General features: G+C 39.3%; 1 protein-coding gene and 1 non-coding gene across 17 annotated transcripts in view; both read right to left on the bottom strand.

Annotated features, from left to right (window-relative positions):
- The window catches only part of CLASP1 (cytoplasmic linker associated protein 1), a 285,245-nt gene that overhangs the window by 50,521 nt on the left and 213,520 nt on the right, over nt 1–21,204 (bottom strand). For 10 of the 16 annotated variants that reach the window (XM_074399831.1, XM_074399832.1, XM_074399833.1 and 7 more), the window contains 7 exons: nt 17,451–17,554; nt 15,614–15,637; nt 14,072–14,316; nt 10,817–10,880; nt 7,844–8,007; nt 4,602–4,680; nt 3,152–3,295 (listed from right to left, as the gene is read on the bottom strand). In XM_074399831.1, the coding sequence (XP_074255932.1) occupies nt 3,152–3,295; nt 4,602–4,680; nt 7,844–8,007; nt 10,817–10,880; nt 14,072–14,316; nt 15,614–15,637; nt 17,451–17,554 (824 nt within the window). The remainder of the gene's footprint in view (nt 1–3,151; nt 3,296–4,601; nt 4,681–7,843; nt 8,008–10,816; nt 10,881–14,071; nt 14,317–15,613; nt 15,638–17,450; nt 17,555–21,204) is intronic. The other 6 variants (XM_074399835.1, XM_074399842.1, XM_074399838.1 and 3 more) reach the window with 1 other exon arrangement.
- On the bottom strand, nt 8,755–8,861 carry LOC120368269 (U6 spliceosomal RNA). The gene has a single exon (XR_005582455.1). It is a non-coding gene; the product is annotated as a U6 spliceosomal RNA (small nuclear RNA).

Raw genomic sequence — 21,204 nt, 5'->3', positions numbered from 1 at the left:
TGTGTTACATGGCAGAAGGGATTTTCAAAAATGTAATTTGGGCCCCTAATCAGTTGACTTTGAGTTAATCCAAAGGGAGATTATCCTGGGTGGGCCTGACCTAATCAGGCAAGTCCTTAAAAGGCATCAGAGGGATTCAAAATGAGAGAGATTCTACGGCTGGCTTTGTTTTAATTTCTCCTTTGTTTTTGAAGAAGAGTCTTGCCAAATCGTGAATTCTTGGCTGACAGCTTTTTGTCTTTCCGCCCTTTCAATGTCATCCACTCCCTTCTGTCCTCTGTGGTTTCTGATGAGAAATGAGCTTTTAATCTTATCGAGGATCTCGTGCACAGGATGAGTTGCTCCCCTCTTGCTGCTTTCAGGACTCTCTCTTCGGCTTTCAATGGTTAGATATGATGTGTCTGTGTAGTGGATCCTTTTATTAAAAAAATCTTAGGCCGGGCGCGGTGGCTCAAGCCTGTAATCCCAGCACTTTGGGAGGCCGAGGCGGGTGGATCACGAGGTCAAGAGATCGAGACCATCCTGGTCAACATGGTGAAACCCCATCTCTACTAAAAATACAAAAAATAAGCTGGGCATGGTGGCGCGTGCCTGTAATCCCAGCTACTCAGGAGGCTGAGGCAGGAGAATTGCCTGAGCCCAGGAGGCGGAGGTTGAGGTGAGCCGAGATCGCGCCATTGCACTCCAGCCTGGGTAACAAGGGCGAAACTCCGTCTCAAAAAAAAAAAAAAAAAAATCTTAATTTGTTGGGCTACTTCGATGGGTAATGTTTTTCATCAAATTTGGGGATTTTCTTAGATATTATTTCTTCATATATTTTCCTGATGGCTTTAAACAAGCAAACTTCCTGGCAGCCTCTACTAGCTGAGAATGGCTCCCCCCATTGATATTCAACCAGAAAGCAGGCAGCTCAGTACACCTGTAAGAGGTTAGAATCTGCCGAGAGCTAATGAGCTGGAGGAAGACCTCAGCTTCATATGAGACTGCAGAGCCAAATGACATCTTGATATCAGCCTTTGAGACACTAACCAGAAGGCCCAGAGAACACACGCCAGGTTCCTGATTTATTACTGTGAGATAACAGATCTGTCTTGTTTCAAGCTAAGGAAGTAGAAGTTTGTTATACAATAGGTAACAAATAAAGAAGTCAAAAGAAGGGAACTTCCAAATCTATAGTTTAAAAAATGATGGCTTCAAGTATCATTTGAAGTGAAATAATTTCCATATGGGTGTTTATCATTCATTAATTCATTCAAAATATCTATTAATGCCTACTATGTTACTCCAGGTATATGCCAGGCACTGAGCATGCAGGGTGAGTAAAACATTCTCCTTACTGCTCAACTTCCCAAACCCTCTGCTTCAGTCTATTTCACTGTTTCAGACAAACCTCATTTCCTACACATGACTACTGTCCCTCCCCTGACCTCATCACTTATGCAAACTGCATCTATATTCCACATCTGAGGATGAATCTTGTCTTCTCTAGGAAGCTTTCTATGATCAATACAGAGTGCACTGAGCTAACAATATACAGAAAACCAGGCAGGTATTCCATCAGTTTGAAAAAGGTGCCCAGGATAACAGGGCCCTAACCACTAGAATGGGTTTAGAGCAGGCGTCCCCAAACTTTTTACACAGGGGGCCAGTTCACTGTCCCTCAGACCGTTGGAGGGCCGCCACATAATACTGTGCTCCTCTCACGGACCACCAATGAAAGAGGTGCCCCTTCCTGAAGTGCGGCGGAGGGTGGGGGGCGGATAAATGGCCTCAGGGGCCCACGGGCCGCAGTTTGGGGACGCCTGGAGAGGAAGTACAAGAACTCTAGGTACAAGGTAGGAGGGAGGTGGGGAAGATGCCAGGGAACAGAGAGGTCAACTAGTCCTGAAGATACTGTGAAGCAACACTGCGTAGCAAGGGAACTTGCGGCAACCAGACCAACACTGTATCAGCAGTGTATATGTCTTGAGGTTCATTCCAGGGCCATGGCATGAAATACTGGGCCTTGTCTGTGCATGAAAAATCAGTCACAAGTGAAAGGAACCCCAACCAAAAAAAACAACAGTGTGTCTAGGCTCTACCCTATACCAACTAAATCAAATTACTTGGGAACAGAGCTCAGAAATCAACATCGATTTTAATTGCAGCCAGGACTGTGAACTTAATCTAAATCTTCTCAAACTCCTCTGAAGATCAGGATCATTGTCCTTGAACCTGAGTGTAAGTTAGGTGTGAAGGTGAGGAGTTAAGGAGACCTCACAATGGGCAAGGAGAAGGGGCAGGCATGGAAAGTAGCATGCCAGCGGAGACAAAGCTTTGTGAAGTAACACTGTATAATCCAAAATAACTGAAAGCAAGTGTTGACGCTCATTCAAACAGTAAATGAACGAAGTGATTTCTGGCAATAAATCTAATTTCCTATTTATATTTGGCTTGAGCTAGGATTAAAATAAATTGAGGTTTTTGGAGCCTCAGGCTGATAATTTGAAATTGAATGTAATGTTCCGATTAGAACAGTAAGGACAGTAAGTCCTAGTTCAAATATTCTAATGTGCAGGTCCACTGAGAGTGGGCACTATGATCAAAGCTAGTTTGTCCCACACGGGCCCTAATTGAGGTAATATGTGAATCTAAAACATGTTTCAACCCATAGCAGGCAATACTTAAGTAACATTCCATTGCAAAAGCACATACTCACATATCACACGCATACTTATGTGCCACATATTGGAAGATGTTTGCTCTTTTTTAAGAATCTATTACACCTTATTAAGCTTTTCAACCACATTTTACGATCAGGGACCCTGCAGCCAGCTAGCCCTAGATCTGCAGTTTCATCTTTAAAGTACATATTACAAACTGATATAAGGAAAACAAACATCTGTGTAAAAGACACTAATTCACTCGCGATTTCTTATTACAAAATACATAAAATAGATGCGTGGGAAAACCATAGGCCAATAGTGCAACATTTCAGACTTTCATTTTTATATTCAAAACTAGGCAGAGCCGGAGAGAGAAGAGAGCAACAGCGGAGGCTGAGTGGCAGAAGTCTGTGGGTGGGTGGTGTGGTTTGCAAGTTTCTAAACGCATGTCTCTAACACAAGCCCAGGAACAGTCTGTAATTATGCATCAGCTCTCTTGGACATACCTTTCTCACGTCTGAACTCTTTGGTTCTGTTGTCCAGGTTATGATTCTAGAAACAGCAAGCCTTGTCTCACTAGAGTTTACAAAATCTGTTGGATCCATCTGTCTGGCCAGAGACTCAATATATTTCAGGATTGCAACTTTGACCTGAAAGAGCCAATAATTATAAACATTAAGTACACTTGATGAATCTTTGAAAAGAATTCTTATCAGGTACCAGAGAAAAGTAAACGCTGTTGAGGGGAACCTCTTTCCGTTCTCCTGGATTTGTTTCCACGTGGAGCAACATCCAACAGGGGGAAAGCATGAAATGACTGATGGGTAAGTTAAGGAACAGGAAGGGGCACATGGCTCAGTCTTCTTCATCGTTAGGTGCCTGTAGAGAGGCATGCTCTGCTCCTCATCTATGCTGCAAGACACTTCCAGGGCAGGAGCCCATGGGATTTCCAGCTCTGCCACTGACCACAGGGCAAGTTCAACTCTAGTTCTGCCACACATTCTAAGCCATGTTCCATAAGGCAGCACTTTCAGTAATCCAGCTCATGTTCTGCCCTAACTTTACCAATCAACTTCTCAACTAGTTCTGACCTCAGGAGAAAAAGGTAATTATTTATTGGGCTCATCCTAAAACCTCCAAAAAGTTAATGATCAAAGAATAGACGATGAACGTGACCTAATTCAAATTAACACACATCCTCCCTCAAATTTGGTCTTGTTACTAGGGGTAGGATTTTCCACAACATCTAACAATTAACTTTCACATCTTAGAATGTTAGTATTAAATATTCCAATAAGATACCTATCTCTACATACTAGAATGTCTTAATTTTCTAGTTTAAATATTACTTGTGAAAAAGACTATAGTACTGCCCAAATGCTGGTAAGGATGTAGGAAAACTAGAGCTCTCATACACTGCTGGTAGGAATACAATATGGTACAACCATCTTAGAAATTTCTTTTTTTTTGGAGACGGAGTTTCGCTCGTTACCCACACTGGAGTGGAATGGCACGATCTCGGCTCACCGCAACCTCCATCCCCTGGGTTCAAGCAATTCTCCTGCCTCAGCCTCCTGAGCAGCTGGGATTACAGGCGTGCGTCACCATGCCCCGCTAGTTTTTGTATTTTTTAGTGGAGACGGGGTTTCACCATGTTGACCAGCATGGTCTCGATCTCTTGACCTCGTGATCCACCTGTCTCGGCCTCCCAAAGTGCTGGGATTATAGGCATGAGAGAAATTTCTTATAAAGATAAACATATACCTACCCAATGCACCAGCAAATACACTGCTAGGTACTTAACCAAGAAAAACAAGAACATATCCACAAAGAATCAAACAGGAATGTCACAGCAGATTTATTCACAATAGCTAAACATGAGTCACTTATAAACAAAAGTAAATTTAAGCAAATTCAAGTTCCAGGGTTGAATTGTAATGACAAGTAATTACTGACCTTGAGGTTTGGAGTTTGAGTTTGATCCACAATAAATCTCATCAAAATGTTAAATTGTTGATCAAATGGAAAGGAGTCCCTAGGTTGGGGCAGGGGGAAAAGTGCTCATTTTAAAAGAAATTTATTACAAAACAATGTCTAACTATTTAACAAAAGCATACCATTATGGATTAATATATGTAAAACCCTGTTCACATTTTTAATAAATAGTGCTTTTCATTTTATGTAAAGTAATACACGTTATACAGGAAAATCTGGAAAAAGGAAAATCTTGTTTCAAATCCCCAAACATAAACTGAACTTATTCTGAGCAGCTATTTAAAAAATTAAGACTAAGCAATAAACTAAGGAAGAAATTTCTACCTGCCTTTCTAGGGATTTGCTCATTTTCCCTCCAGCTACCTTTCTGGATATTGATTAAACATAAAAATCACCTCTGATACCCAAATCTCATTTTTACATACTGACTGGGCTGCTTACGGCTGACTCTGCTTAAACTAACCGTACTGTCACCCTTGGTCCTGGTCACCGCTCAGGGTCCCTGGATACCACAGAAGAATGCCTGTGACACAAAACATTTCTCGTCCAGCTACAAATCACACACAGGAGCCTGGAGTCCCAGGAGCCCCTTCTCTTGATCCATTTCTTGCCTGTTACTGATCTTATTTCTTGTGTTCATCATGCATCTCTGATCCAATCAAGTAACCCTCAGGCGCTCTCAGCCAGAGAGTCAGTGCTCTTTCTGTTAAAATGCTGTAATTACCAGTATTAGTTTAAAATTGCACAACGGAGCCCCTGTGGATAATGGTGATATAATTTCCATATTAAGAAGAGAGAGAAATGCAAGGCAAATATCTACATTGCTTTCTTTGGACTCTCTTAGAGATTTTTCCCAATCTACATAAGTATAGTAAAATAAGTAAAGAAACAGGTTTGACTCTCTAAAATGAAGCAAATAGAATTGATTTGAAAAGTAAATAAAATCATACAACAAAAATAAAAAGCACATGGCACATATTAGGTACCAGTATCATCATCCTTATAATTACTAATAAAAAGTAAACTTGATCCAACAGTACCCCTTCCTCTCACCATCTAGTTGTAACTTCGAATCTTTGAAGATCACTTCAGGAAGGAAACTATACTTGAGCATAGATGATTTAAGTGACTATGTCAACAAAACACATACAAAATGTCTCTACCTTCTTCTGGCAGTATGGGGTAGATAGAGAATACATTTCAATAATGGGTGTGTATCATCAGAAAATATGCCATTGTTAGGTACAACCAAAGGAAAGGAAACTGAGGCAGATTAGCACTCAAGTCTATAAACTGAGAAGCAATTCTCAGCCATCACTAAAACCTCCTATTAATAGTCACTGACTGATTCGAGATCAGCTTAAAGAGCTGTGCATCTCAACTGCTGAGAAAAAGAAGGGAATGCTAAAAATGCTTCAGGCACTCAGACCAAATCTACTGAGACTACGACTCTTAAAGGAAAACTAACAGGAGGTCACCACTGTATTCCTTAATCATCAAAGTTTAGGAATATAAACTTAATACTCCTACCATTCTCAAAAATGTAAGTGGATCTGGTCATTGGTACATTCAGCTTAATTAAGTGATCTACAGGCCAAGCCTGGCTTACATGTGTTTTATTTGGCCTTCATAGTATCTTAGAAAATTCTCGAATATGTTGCCCAAATCCACATTTCTGATCTTTCTTGAAAAGTCTGGTACTACTGAGCCCATGTCCCAACATGGCCACAACTGGCCCCAGCCTATCAACAACCCTCCTATCTACTCCACTTAGTGATACCAGCTTATCAGCCTAGCCCCTCAGTCAATCTGGGCTACACCTTTATAATCCATTGGTATAATGGTGTACTGTAATGCTCCCTAACTAACTCCACTAAAATTAACCATGCAAAGGAATGATGAAGTTTCCAAGCTTTATTGCAAATGTAGTATGTTACTTTAATTTTATTTATTTATTTTATTATTACTCCTTTTTTATGGCCTCACCAACAGATACAAGTACATTACTTTGAGTTCACTGAAAACCAGAAGGGAAATCTCTCTGGGTAATAGAATTCTACAGCAATGCAATTACACAGATTGACAGGGTCAAGGGCCATAAGAAAACAGCTGGCATCACAGTGCAGAGGAATAGATGCATACTTTGAAGTCAGGGTCAAGTAACAGCTGCATGCATAGGGGATGGCCAGCAGGGCAGGATGTGCTATTGTGCTAGTCAAGGGAGCCAGAAAGAGAAGGTTCTACGTTCTAGTGCTATGTGTACCACCCACTATCTCCACAGGAGGTGAGGACACACACCCACAAGACAGCCTGCAACAACAGGAACAGACAACAGAGCAATCATCAAAAATCCTGGATTTTAGTTTCTAAACTGCCACTAACACAAAGTTAAGGCAAAGTGTCTGTTTCTCACTGATAAAATGAACATCACCTTTAAGGTCCTTCCATCTTGAAATTCTATAACTAGAATTATTTCAGTTTGTAGCAAATTATAAAAGTAATTGCCCTGATAATTTTTGAGTGATTTGGAAGTTATTTCTTTGTTCTTTAAAAAAGTTCACCAATCTGACATTCCCCCCTCCATCTTCCATCAAATCACAACCAAGATATTGCAAAGTGTCTTCTGAGATCTTTTAATTCTCATACTTGCATGCTGAGGACCCACAACTGCATAAACAAGAGAGAAGAGTTTTCTGAACAGCAGCAGCATGTAGTTTTCTCTAACTTTCCCGGGCTTCGGCAGCTTTTCTTTTCTCATAAAAGCTAGAAGTGTCACAACTACTGCAAATGTGCAAATCTCTGAGCCAGTGTACTATCAATTTAGACTTTTCCACATGATACACTGATTTAAAAAAAAAAAAAAATCTCTAACATGACTTCTAAGTTGAAGTAATAAAAATACTAAGGTCCAGAAAAATGTAAACAAATATTCTAAATGTTCTCTTTAAATGTTTTTTAATGAGAAGAGAAGTTCTAAAGTTTTACATTTGTTTATTACATAGGTCTTAAATACTCATAAAAGTAATATCAACACTAAGATGATATGGTATTTCATCTCATGGATTGGTGGGATGTCAACAAATACGTCAACAAAAGAACATGAGAACTGAGTAACAGACATTCAAGTGGGTGACAAAGGCCATGGCAAAAAGTTACCTGCAAGTTCTGCAATATCCAAATGGACCTAACCTTTAAACACTTACCTGGTGACATCTAGAGCCTTTTGGACTTTTGCTTGCACAGATCCAAGTAAATCTGCTCCCATTTTCTTAAGTAATTGTGTGAGAAGAACAAAAAGCCAGTCTTGCAAGTCATCCTTATGAATTATTATAAAATCCACAAGAGTCTCCAAAAACATACTGAAAACCTAGACACAGATGAAAACCAAGTACTTCATATGTTGAATTCACAATTTCCTCCAAAGCCTACAAAACATTCAAAATGCCCATGCGTGCTTTGCCCAGCCTCTTGTAACTTAGGTTAACCCTGTTAACGACTGTTTGTAGCACAGAAGGAAAATGTAGTGCAGAAAACAGATAAAGGAAAAAGGAATGGAACTTACTCTCTGTTGTGAATTCCACCGCAAACCAGGCCATGCAACAAAACAAATTCCATGTTAGTTGGCAGTGAATTAATACAATTTTCATGCGTTGTTGTTTTTTTTTTTTTTTAAAGAAAACCTGAAAAGGCTACAAATAGATGAAATATTCTCTCCTCCCTCAATATAAGCCTTTAAAAGGCAGTACAGAGAGAAATTAACTATCTTAATCCTGAATGTTTTCTTTCTTAAACAACAAATCCTCGTCCTAATGCTATTCTTACTCACTATTTAACAGTTAACAAACGCTATTATAAAATGAGCTAATAAAAACACCTACTCACTATTGTGTAGCTACTGCTTTTCAAATCAGACATTTTGATGTATGCCTATTTCAGATATTATAAAGTAATAGATTATTACAGCTTAGAATAAAATATATTAACATAATTCTCATGCTGTTGTGTAATGATTTTTGCTTAGGTGAAACAGAATCCATAGTGGAATATCTCTGAACCAATTTCAGAGAGAAAGGTAGCACTGACTTTCCCTACATGTTTTTTTTTTTTTTTTTTTTTAAATATGGAACGCTTCACGAATTTGCGTGTCATCCTTGCGCAGGGGCCATGCTAATCTTCTCTATATCGTTCCAATTTTAGTATATGTGTTGCCGAAACGAGCACGTTTTCCTACCTCGTTAATGAAACTTGTTCTACTTTGGACAACCCAGGAATCCTATAGCACCTCATTTCTAGCACAGCAACTATTCACCACCAGGGGTCGCCTGTGAGACAGCTCAGGAAAAAGGTCATTCAGCCTTAGCTATGGAATTCCTGGCTTGGCTTACAGGCAGCTAAAAATATTAACTAAACTGAGACCTCCAAACTCACTGTACAAGAGACTTCTGATGGAAACAAATTTCCTTCTTTATCCTCACATTCTGCTTCTGAATCGGCAATCTAGGGGTGACAGGTAACAGAAATTTATCAATGTCCTAAACCATCTAATAGCTCTTACCTTATAAATCTTAAGACTAATTATGCTTATGCATTAAATCGTACTGCTTTTAACACTACCGTAGAGAAAAATCTTGATAAATTTTATCTTTGGATATCTATGTGGTCTTTAGGCTCAGTCTTTCTTGGATTTTTATTGAGACTCACTCTGCTATCCAGGCTGGAGTACACTGGCACATTCTCAGCTCACTGTAACCTCCACCTCCCAGGTTCAAGTGATTCTCCTGCCTCAGCCTCCTGGGTAGCTGGGATTACAGGCACATGCCATCACGCCCAGCTTTTTTTTTTATATTTGTAGTAGAGACAGGGTTTCACCATGTTGGCCAGGCTGGTCTTGAACTCTTGATCTCAAGTGATCTGCCTGCCTTGGCCTCCCAAAGTGCTGGGATTACAGGCATGAGCGCCTGGGGAATTTTTATTAATATTGTTAATGTTGACTTTGCTGTGAGGGTCATAGCAGAAAATTTAAGACATGCTTCAAGACTGATAGTGAGGAGAGCTGTTGTAGGAGAAGGGGAGGAGAACCCTTGCATTCACTCCCCTTTACTCTCATGAGCACCCTCGAAAGGCTGGAGCCGTATCTTGCTTTCTGTATCCCTGCCCCAGAGCAGGTACTCAGTAAATGTTAAATGACTGGGTGAATGAATGGGTGGATCAATGTTTCATATTTCAAGGACAGTAACTGGCTGGGCTTTCTGGCCATCACGGGTTTCTTTCTTCTGGCAAGACTTGAAGGAGACCATCTTTACTAGGAAAACTGTAGTTAATCCTGCATGTCAGCATTAAAGATCTCCTTCTGCTTATTTAAGGTTCTATCGATATCTACACTTCACTCCTGGCCTTTACCCCTTTCCCTATATTTTCACCCTGCTCTCCACTTTTTTCCTTTAAAAGTATCTGATAGTCTCTAAGGGTCTTCTCCCAAATAATGGTATTTATTTAAAATCTAGACTCCAAGTAAACTTTTGTAAAGTGTCCCTCTCTCACCCCTGGAAAGTGTTCTGTCCCATACTCATGGGTGTTTCCCCCTCAGCTGGGACTCCCTTGTCAAAAAAAAAGCATTCCTTGGGCTTAGTGTTCCCTTTGGCCCTCAGGAGGTGTGGGCACCAGTTAAGTGATCACCACTCAGCAAGTTCTTGGGAACAGCAAAATCCTATTTTAAGAAATAACCTGGTTTTCCAATAAATCCATTAAATTACTTTCATTTTTCTATCTTGTCCTATGAGGATATATCGATACAAAAATAATTATATACTTATTTTTCTTCATTACTCTAACATCAAAACATGCATGACATTATAACATAATCTTATATAACCCTAGCACCTACCTCACTGTTTGGCTAACAGGAGACATACAAAAATATAAGAAAGACCATCTGATTCTCTCCACGGTAACTCTTACTTGAAGTACACTTATTTAACTTTAAATTTTATGTACATTTAAGTTTCCAAGAATTCTGTTTTTAAAAGGTGTAACATAAACTAGTGCTGAAATTGGTGTTACTCTGTAAGGTCGGAACTGCACTACAGGGAATTCTCTCTCATTCTTGGGTAGTGTATCACACAGAGCTCACAGACATGCAGGGGGGAAGATAAGGCAGGCATGACTTCCAGACTTACCTTGCTATGAGGATCAGCAAACATCCGGGTGAAAATCTCACACAATCTTTTCAGTTCAACTCGACTAGAAGAAATAAAACGGAAATCAATGAATTTATTACTTTTATTATTTTTGAGACAGGGTCTCACTCTATCACCCCAGCTGGAGTGCAGTGGTGTAATCATAGCTCACTACAGCCCTGATTTCCCAAGCTCAAGTCATCCTCCCACCTAAGCCTCCCGAGTAACTGGGACTACAGGTCCGCACCACCACGCCTGGCTAATTTTTTTGATCAGTCAACTATGTAAGCTTTACATAATTTATATCTACATAACAATGTCTTTTCACAAACTCTTATTTATGGCTAAATCAAACAGGAAGATAAAACAAGAGATTTGCTCTCATCTTAAGATGAGGAAACTGAGACTGAGTGGGTACAAGCTCACATATCTGGAAGTGACAAAGCTATGCACCAAATCCTTTTCATTTTATCCCAGCTGTATTTTCCACATGCCACAACTGAAAAGCAATGAAATAAACTTTTAAAAAGCATGTCTATCCTGCATTGTGACGAGAGGTAAAAACAAAAAAAGGGGAAAAACAGAACAGCATGTGTTTCAGGGTCAGACAGACCTGGATTTTAATCTCAGTTCTGCTGTAAATAAGGCACTTTGGGCCGGGTGCTGTGGCTCATACCTATAATCCCAGTACTTTGGGAGGCCAAGGCAGGTGTATCACCTGAGGTCAGGAGTCTGAGACCAGCCTGGCCACTGTGATGAAACCCTGTCTCTACTGAAAATACAAAAATCAGTGGGGCATGGTGGCAGGTGCCTGGAATCCCAGTGACTCAGGAGGCTGAGGCAGGAGAATCTCTTGAACCTGGGAGGTGAAGGCTGCAAGTGAGCCGAGATCGTGCCATTGCACTTCAGCCTGGGAGACAAGCGAATCTCCATCTCAAAAATACATAAATAAGTAAGAAAGTACTCTGCTATCTTTAAGCCTGTGTTTTTCCTCATTGGTCAAACAGGATAAGAACTATGTCACGTGGTTGCTGAGAGAATTAAAAAAGATGACACATTGTACCTTCTACTGTTCCTAGGACAAAGCAAACACTCATTTCACATTGGTGCCCACTGCCTTTTCTGGTCCTTGACTACCACTGAGTCCCATGTTTAAAGTTTGAGAGAAAGGTCTTCTTTTTAGTCAATCATCCCTGAGTAATCACCCCCTTTTATGTGGATAAACAGTTGGTTCAAGGACCCGTCAATACTGTTAACGATGCAACCTAGATTAGACTAATGCCGATCAACAGATGTCTAGAGATTACTCAGTGGGTACTTGGTGAACACTAAGAATCTACAAAGTGGGACCACCAGGATTAAACGCATTCTTGAGGAACAATAGCCATAAATCATGTTTTGTTTCTGACAGGTCACCAGAGTGTCACAGGATGCCTGCATTTCAGAAGGCACATGACAAAACTTCCTGTATTATCTTCACGAACAGACGAATAATGTGGGGCAGATTAGAGTACAGGAGGGTGGAGTCAGACTGAGGAGCCACAGTGAGGCTGGGCAACTCATTAGCCAGTGCCCACTTTGCTTTCCAGAACCCAAGAGGAATTCCCATCTATGACAGCTAATTTATCTTACAAAAATTATCCAAAGGATAAAGTAGATTGCATTTCATGTATTCTAAGTTGCCCATTCCTTTTTTTTTTTCCTAATTTTTGTTGTGTGTGTGTGTGTGTGTGTGTGTGTTTTAGTAGAGACGGGGTTTCACCATGCTGGCCAGGCTGGTCTCGAACTCCTGACCTTGTGATCCACCTGCCTCGACCCCCACCAAAGTGCTGGGATTACAGGCGTGAGCCATCACGCCTGGCTAGTTGCCCATTTCTTACTTTCCATTCACGTCTCCTTCCTCTTGTTTTAACTTTCTCTGTAATTGAGAGTCATCTTATAATCAAAGACATATTTGTACTGTCATGACTTAATATACAGCATTTATTAGAGGGCTATAAAAATAAGGGTGTCTATGATGCCTTAGATTTGACAAAATATGGTATAACCATATACTTTTTTGGTATGTGCAATACATGCCTATTTTTAGAAAATTTATAAAACAGAAACAAAGAAAAAAGCAAAAACAATCCATCTAAGAGACAATGCTGTTACTATTTTGAAGGGCTCCATTTTGTTACCTCCTTAGTATGTACATTTATAAGCTACATATATGCACACGTATATCAAAATTTTCCAGACTGAGACTGAAACATTTTATCCAGGACCCTGAAGCATAATTGAACCATACTAACCTGCAGAGTTGTTTTTTTGTTTTCTGTTCTACTTGAATTGCATACTGTATACCAAAATTTCTCAAATAGTATCTACTGGACAAATATGAAACATAAGAGAACCAAATATGTGGTCTGGTGTTTTTTGTTTTTTTGAGACAGGGTTTTGCTCTGCCACCCAGGCTGGAGCACAGTGGTATAAACATAATTCACTGCCAATTTCCAACTCCAGGACTCATGTAATCCTCCTGCCTCAGCCTCCGAAGCAGCTGAGATTACAGATGCATGTCACCAGATCCGGCAAATTTTTACATTTTTTTGTAGGGATGGGGTCTCCCTTTGTTGCCCAGGCTGGTCTCAAATTCCTGGGCTCAAGTGCTCCTCCTGCCCTGGCCTCTCAAAGTGCTGGGATTACAGGTATGAACCACTATATCCACCCTAAATGTTTTATCAACCTAATAAGTTGTAGAATATATGCCACATGGGCTGGGCACAGTGGCTCACGCCTATAATCCCAGCATTTTGGGAGGCTGAAGTGGGCAGATCACGAGGTCAGGAGTTTGAGACTAGCCTGGCTAATAATATGGTGAAACCCCATCTCTACTAAAAAATGCAAAAATTAGCCAGGTGTGGTGGCACATGCCAGTAGTCCCAGCTATTTGGGAGGCTGAGGCAGAACAATCGCTTGAACCTGGGAGGCGGAGGCTGCCGTGAGCCACAATCGTACCACTGTACTCCAGCCTGGGCAACAGAGTGAGATTCCATCTGGAGAAAAAGAAAAAAAAAAAAAAATTTGCCAGATATTTCAAAGCCTCTGGATGGCAAGGACTGTATCTTAGTCATCTTGTATCACGATGACTAAATGCCGGTTCCTGCAAGTAGACCTCTTGAAGACTCCGTTAATCATAGGGAATCCCTTTAAGCCCCTGAAGAGTCTAACAGGGGATTCAAACTTAGCTCATATTCTTGCTGTGGTCCTCACCTCAGTGTTCTTTGGCTCTTCAGTAGGTTCTGCAGGCCCAGAAGCCCTTCTTTCCTTTCTGACCAGTTTGAACTAGCACAGTGGTTGAGAACTTCTGCTACATCCTCGGTCTGCCGCAGATAATGGGGAATGCCACCATTCCTGGAGCCATACGAGCGCTCAGAGCAAACACTTGAGGCGTCACTGTTGGCATCATCGTCAGAATACATGCCATACGGCTCATACCTCCTCCTCACAGGCTTCTTCTGACAGGTTCAATGAGGGATGGGAGTGATTGAGGACGAAATAGAAAGGTGAAATGACCGTGAGTCGTACCAAACAAAATCTACAACGAAGAGTTAACTGTAAAAAGACACATGCACAGACACACTTTTCCTGTGCTTGTAGATTAGGGAAATGAAAACAGAAAAGCAGTTTTCCATTAGGTAACATAACTAAGAAGCAAAGCGCTCTGTAGGAGAGGGGAAAGAGTGTGGCCTCTAGTAAAGTGTGTGGACTTTACGGGAAGACAGATCACAATCCTGGTGCCAACACTGACTGGGCTGTGTGACTTCTGAAAGCCTCCAAAGCACTTTGCTGCAGTTTCCCCATCTTTAAGACAACAATAGTTATACCTATCATACAGGCTTGTTGTGAGGATTAAATAAAATTACATGTTAAATATTCCAGCTGGGCACCTGGAACACTGCAAATCTGCGCAGCCTACAGTCCCTCCCCAGTCAAAAGCAATATATCCTGGGCACAGTCTATGGGCAAACTTTTCTGAATATTTATGTTTCCTATAAAAGCCAGAATTTGAAATGTCAGTGGCAGAAGCAGTTCATCTCCCTCTGTTGTGCAGGCTGGTTTCAAACTCCTGGCCACTTGCATTAAAGATTTAGGGTTTTGAAACACGAATAGGCTTCTTTCAAAGTAGACTATAATACCCACTTTATTCATTTCACTGACCCTGAATACAAAACTGTTATACCCATAAACATGACATAACAGCAACTATATAGAATTTTAAAAAGCAAAACAAATAGCTATTGGCTTAAACCATACAAATACACTTCTCTAATAATACGGCACATTATTATTAATTCAACTTTCTCAGGACTGTTCTGCCTTAAGTGTACCGTCATAACATAATTATTAATAGCATCCCCCTTTTACTCCCAAAAGCATTTTTGTTTGGATAACAAATTACATGGTCACACATAAACCAGACTCCTAAAATAAGAAAAATGTTAATAAATCCATTCATGAAATCATGACGACATAAGAATAGGCATAAATTGCGTTAATAAAATGAAACACTACTAGAAGCAGCAGCAGCAGAGCTTGACATTTAAAATAAATACTGAAACAGATATACATGAAAGGTGACTGACTCCACCATGAGGCAACAATGATGGTGAATCACTGTTAGGATTCAACAAAATCATATAAACCAGGATTTCTATACTATACCATATGTTTTTTGTTTTCACTAGCTTCTAAAAGAAGCATACTTGCAACAGAAGCAATAAAGTTGTAAAACAAAAGTTAAAGCACTGGTACCTTGCTCCTGGAGTCTCCTAACAGCTGTAGGCAGGAAAATATTGAAGGATGGGGAAAAAGCATAGAGAATTATGTCAGAAGCATATGTAGGGATTGTTCTTGCAACAAAAGTATACAGCAAAACATATCTTAGCAAACCAAAAATACAGGTTAGCAAGCGTTTCATATCAAGCGAATAATAATAAAGAATGCTGTCAAATGGCATTTTCTAACCCTCCTTCACGTCTCAGAAGACCTTCTGGTAACGTGCTATAATTCTTTGCTAAAACTTTTCCCATACCAGTGAGGCAAATCTCTAAGGTCACCATTAATTCTACTATCTACTTCTCTGAGACATTCTGTCTAGCCCCGTGGCGTCTATTCAGTGAGGCAAGGATTCTGTACCATTTCTGTGTTTTCTCTTCAGAAGCAGGTCACCAGACTAAATAGTTTGGACCAAAAGTAACAAGGGCAGCATGAATCTAATGGGAGTTAGAGCTCAGAGAAAAGCTCAAGTAAGGTTAAGTCAAAGCCCAAACTCTCAAGTCCCATTCTGCCTCCTAGAACTTTACACACAGTCCCTTATACAGTTCTTTAAAGAACTAAGAAATTCCCTTGACTTAAGTGGAAGTCTCAACTGAGGGTTTCACAACCATCATTTCCCACTCCTTTGACCTCTACTTCCCAGGGTCTCTGAACAAATAAGAGACAGATTCTAAATTCTGCAACTTGGAAGGACAAACAGCTTCAGAGAATTCTGTTCCAGCTCTTGACTCTTAAAGCCATGGTTAGAGCAGTTACCCTGAACTCTAGCACCTGCTAGAAAAAAGTCCTTCTATACATAAGGTTGAGGAATACAGCTGGCCATGCAGTTTACCTACAGAAAGAGCATTATGAGAGCAGCAAACTGCTTGCTCACAGACACCTGTCAAAGAACCTGACTGAGGAAGAATAAATGAAGGCAAGAAAAGAAGGAATGAAAACTGGAATCACCATAGCCATAAACTATAGAATGGTGATCTGATAAAACATGGCTGGATTAAAAACTTTAGAGTCTAAAAGCAGAATATTACATACTTTTTTTCCTTACAAGAGAATAAGTCTTAAAATAGCAAAAGCAAGGCCAGTGATCAGAGAGTTCTAAAGAACACCCATTTCAAATGCTGAGCACATAAACCGGAATATGCAAGAGACTGTGTGACTAGCTGAAATGCATCTTTAAAAAGCAATTGGACCACAAGCTGATTCTACCAAGGAACTTTCTGGTATAACCAAAACATTAAAGGATCCATGATCATTTATGTTTTTCAGATATTACACTATAATGATGCAAAACATATTCTACCATTGCTTCCCATCCTCAAAGAGTTAGGAAAACAACATAAAATCATACAGACAAGGTAATGGAATAAATGCGAGATTTTCAAACCTCAAACTCTATTCCCTACTATTATGAAAAATGTCTAGGTTATGCCATCAAAATCTGTAAAGCAATAGAAGCAACAGAATGGAAAAAAAGAAGTGCCAGGAAAAAAACAAAACAAACCATGGTTAAAAGAAAAAAAAGGCCAGTGACAGCCGAGAAGCCCAATGTCATCAAAAGCTTCTTGATACTGAAGAGCACAGATAAGAAATACCTGACTCTAATATTTTCTGTAAAGTCCATTTTCATTTACATGAGCAGAGGTAAAAGTTTAAGAAGCAAATAACAATACACATTTACCCAACAGTTACACAATTTTAAAGAGTGTCAAAGATGATTTAGCAACCTGATTTGGGGGCAATTTCCTGTTAAAACAGAGAGAAATGCAGATGAGTATTTCAAAGCGACTGTTTACATACACACTGTGCCTCTTACCAAAGCATCAGCAACAGCAGCTTCAAGATCTGTGCTTGTGCTCAAAACTCTCATGGCATTCACAGAACCAGGTATTCTTCCTGGCTGGCCAAGCCCAAACCGATCTATTTAAAAAACAAAAGCAAAAGATGTGTCACTTTAATTCAGATTATCTCAATTCCTTGCAAGGACTCCTGCCTCTTCCCACCAAGTAGACAGAAGCACTGAAAAGTGTCCATCCAATTTTAACTACACTTGACTTCTTTACCAGTGGTAGAGGTTACGCTGCTCACATTTAATGCTATGTGCCACAAAGCACTGTCACTCAAAATCGTTCAAACATGACATTTTATTATCGAAAAGTTTCTGAGATATCAGAGAGAAGGGGTAACTTATTATAAAAGGAATCTAGGCTATAAGTGGAGTCTTTTAATCTATTTAGCTTTCCCTTTAGAGGCAAAAGTGGCCTTGATGTTTGAAGAAACTAATTAGAAAGCTTCAGGGTTTCAAAAGAGTTCTAATGCAATGTGTGGTAAAAAATTAAAATTTGAAACAGATGAGTTAAATTGATTTCTGTGCAAATTTTTGTTAGTGTCACTATGTTTTACTATTACTAAACTCACTTAGTTTTAGATGCTTGTTCGTCACGATGCCTTGGTCAACAAAAATTACTTAAAAATCAATTTATTCAAATGATCACCAAAAAAATCGAGCACTTTCACTGCAGAACATTAAAAATTTAGGTAATATAAGTTTTACCTGGGCTCCTCAAATAATTTAGAATGGTAATCTTTATACAGATAAAATAGAAAGAATCCAAAGAATTTAAAACAAATTTTAGTAGTTCAAGCATCTATTTTAAACTTGTTAGTGATCATGGAAATGCAAACTCACTTTTTAAAGTCCCATTAAATCAGCTAACCAACCTTCCTTAGGATGTGCTGGAGATTAAAACTATACTAGAAGAAAGGAAGTGCAAGTCATATCTTCATTAAGTGTGTTATACATTATCTACCAGTAAAAAAAATTTTATTTAAAATTCTAATGTATAAAAACCTTTGGAAGAAAAACGTTAAGATAAAATATTTTCTCTGTGTTAACAAATAAGACATCGTTTGGACAAGGAAAATCTCTATGTTAGCCATATTCTAGAAGCATCTAGAATAAAAGGGAAGCTATTATCTATTTTACATGAATTGATCTTTCCTATAAAACAATTGTTATTTAAAATTTTAGATACGTAACAAGACAGTGCCTACAAAACTGATGAACTTTAAAAGTTAATTGTTATTTAGCTTTTTAAAAATGTTAATTTCAAACATTACACCTTCCACTACCACAGAGAGAAAAATTTAAACACTGCTAATCAGTAGAGTTATACAGTCATGAATTTTTATTAAAAAAAAATTGTATGTTATACTATCCCCTTTTTTAATGCATTTGCTGGCCATTCCAACTGTCATCTTAGCCATTATGTTTAAAAGGTAATGTGCCATATAAATTAAAAAGGACCATTAAAAATTACATTTATCTATATTTATCACTTGAAATACAAAACAAGTATAAATGTGAGATTTACTATGCACATAGTTTTATAGATGATCTTTGTTCGTTTTTTTTTTTTCATTAAAAAAGGGTAGATAGTAGATTTATGAGTAACAGAATGAAAGTAATTCAGTTATAAGCCATTTAAAAAGTACCCAGCATAAACTTAAATAAAACAAAGTCTAATAAAATTAAAAAAAAAAAAAAAAAGATTTCATGCCAGCAATTTTTGCTCCGGGGAGAATACAGATTTTTCAGACACAAAATTAAAACTCTAAGAACAATGCAATTATTCTGTGCTTCCAAGATGCATACAGCTTTGCCACATACAGTGACTACAGATCATTTGATACATATCATAGACAATTTGAATTTCAAATCTTAAGGGGAAATGTTTATCTGGATCTAAGCAAAATTATAAGCTTTATGTTTTCACCAGAGTAAAATCTGTTCCATATTCTCCAGGCTCTGATAGTATTATGAACATCAATTTTCCAAGAGATGAATACATATGACTATGCTCTCAGTCTGGCCCCTAATCTTCAGAGAAGTGTATATATTTAGAATATATAGGAGGCTGGGCACGGTGGCTTTGCCTGTAATCCCAGCACTTTGGGAGGCCAAGGTGGGTAAATTGCTTGAGCCCAGGAGTTTGAGAACAGCCTGGGCAACATGATGAAACCCAGTTTCTACAAAAAAAAAAAAAAAAAAAAAAAAAAACTAGCTAGGTATGGTGGTGAACACCTGCAGTCGCAGCTATCTGGGGGGCTGAGGTGGGAGGATCGCTTGAGCCCAGGTGGCAGAGGTTGCAGTGATCCGAGATCATGCTACTACACTCCAAGCCTGGGCGACAGAGTAAGACCCTGTTTCAAAAAAAAAAAAAAAAAAAAAATCATTGCTGACTTCATTTAGAGGACGAAAAGAGAAAACACCTGATTCAGTGAATCGGTAACAATTGTCACCATGAACGGTCTGCAAATTCATGGATTATGTCTTACTCAATTGAGAAAACTGTAGTCACTAGGGACTGTTAGCATACAAAAATAATGTCATTAAATCTAACAAATTGATGTATTACTATTTGCTTACATTTTGCCACTGTGGGGCTAACCAGTGGACATCGAGTATTGCTAAACAGAGCAGAGAGAGAAGGTTTGGAGTCTGCAGGCTGCAAAGAATACCTTTGGCCTGACTTGATTACCTGAATCCTGATCTTGTTTTTCCATAAAACTTTGAGAATAATACACTTATTTTCATACATATAAAATTATGTATGCTACAATCTGCAACACTGGGAACTAAGTGCTACCTTGAAAAATATGAACTTGACATTAATAACTAGTATTAATACGTGCCAGTTTTGAGACTTTTGAGAGAATCTATTGGATGATATCCATACCCCCTTGCCCCACAGGAACCCTAAATAATACCTGATTTTGGTTATTTTCCAGGGGTCAGGGTGGCAGGAAGGGAAGTACTTCCCTGCTTTTTGTTTTCTTTTAACGTAAATATGAATACTGGAGAAACGATGTTGTCGAACAGGCTATAAAGCATCTACAGCCTATTAACAGAACTATAAACATTCAATAACTTAAAAAAATTAAAGCACATTGGGGGAAAAAATATGAGGTGCATACATGCCAAGTGCTAGCCGACACAGATGAAAACAAATGTTAACATGGGTGTGAAACTAGAACATATGAAGAAGCCGAGTCATGCAGTTAGCACTTGTTCACCTGACTGCCCAACAGATTCAGCAGTGGAGAGAGCACTAGTGGACCTGGAATGACGTCGAGAGGCTGCAGGTAAAAGGAATGGCAACACCCACAGGATTAACACAGAAGTACCAGAGACAGAAAATGCCACAGTCCAAAGGAAATGCAGGGACCACTATCAACAAGGCCATGTTTTCTCATGAGAAGAAATGGTGCTGGATATGAATGGACAGCAAGTGCCAATCCCCAAACTCCACGGTGGCCAGCTGGCTTTCACACAGCTATTAAACACACAGGCACAACAAAGGCACTCTTAAAGGTGCTCCAGACTAAGTATGCATCAACCAACTTGGACTCCAAGGTTATAGTCACACCATGAAGCCTCCATCAGCCAGTATGGAAATATGCAACATGAAGAACAGCAGGAGTCACAGAGCACCGTCTACATCCCAGAGTGGGATGACAGTAAGACGGACTGTTAACTCAGCTCACGAGATGTTTTTTCAGTATGTGAT

This window comes from Saimiri boliviensis, chromosome 5, assembly GCF_048565385.1.
Source record: "Saimiri boliviensis isolate mSaiBol1 chromosome 5, mSaiBol1.pri, whole genome shotgun sequence".
Lineage (NCBI taxonomy): Eukaryota > Metazoa > Chordata > Mammalia > Primates > Cebidae > Saimiri > Saimiri boliviensis.
The sequence above is the reverse complement of the archived record's forward strand: the minus strand, read 5'-3'. Positions and strand labels throughout refer to the sequence as shown.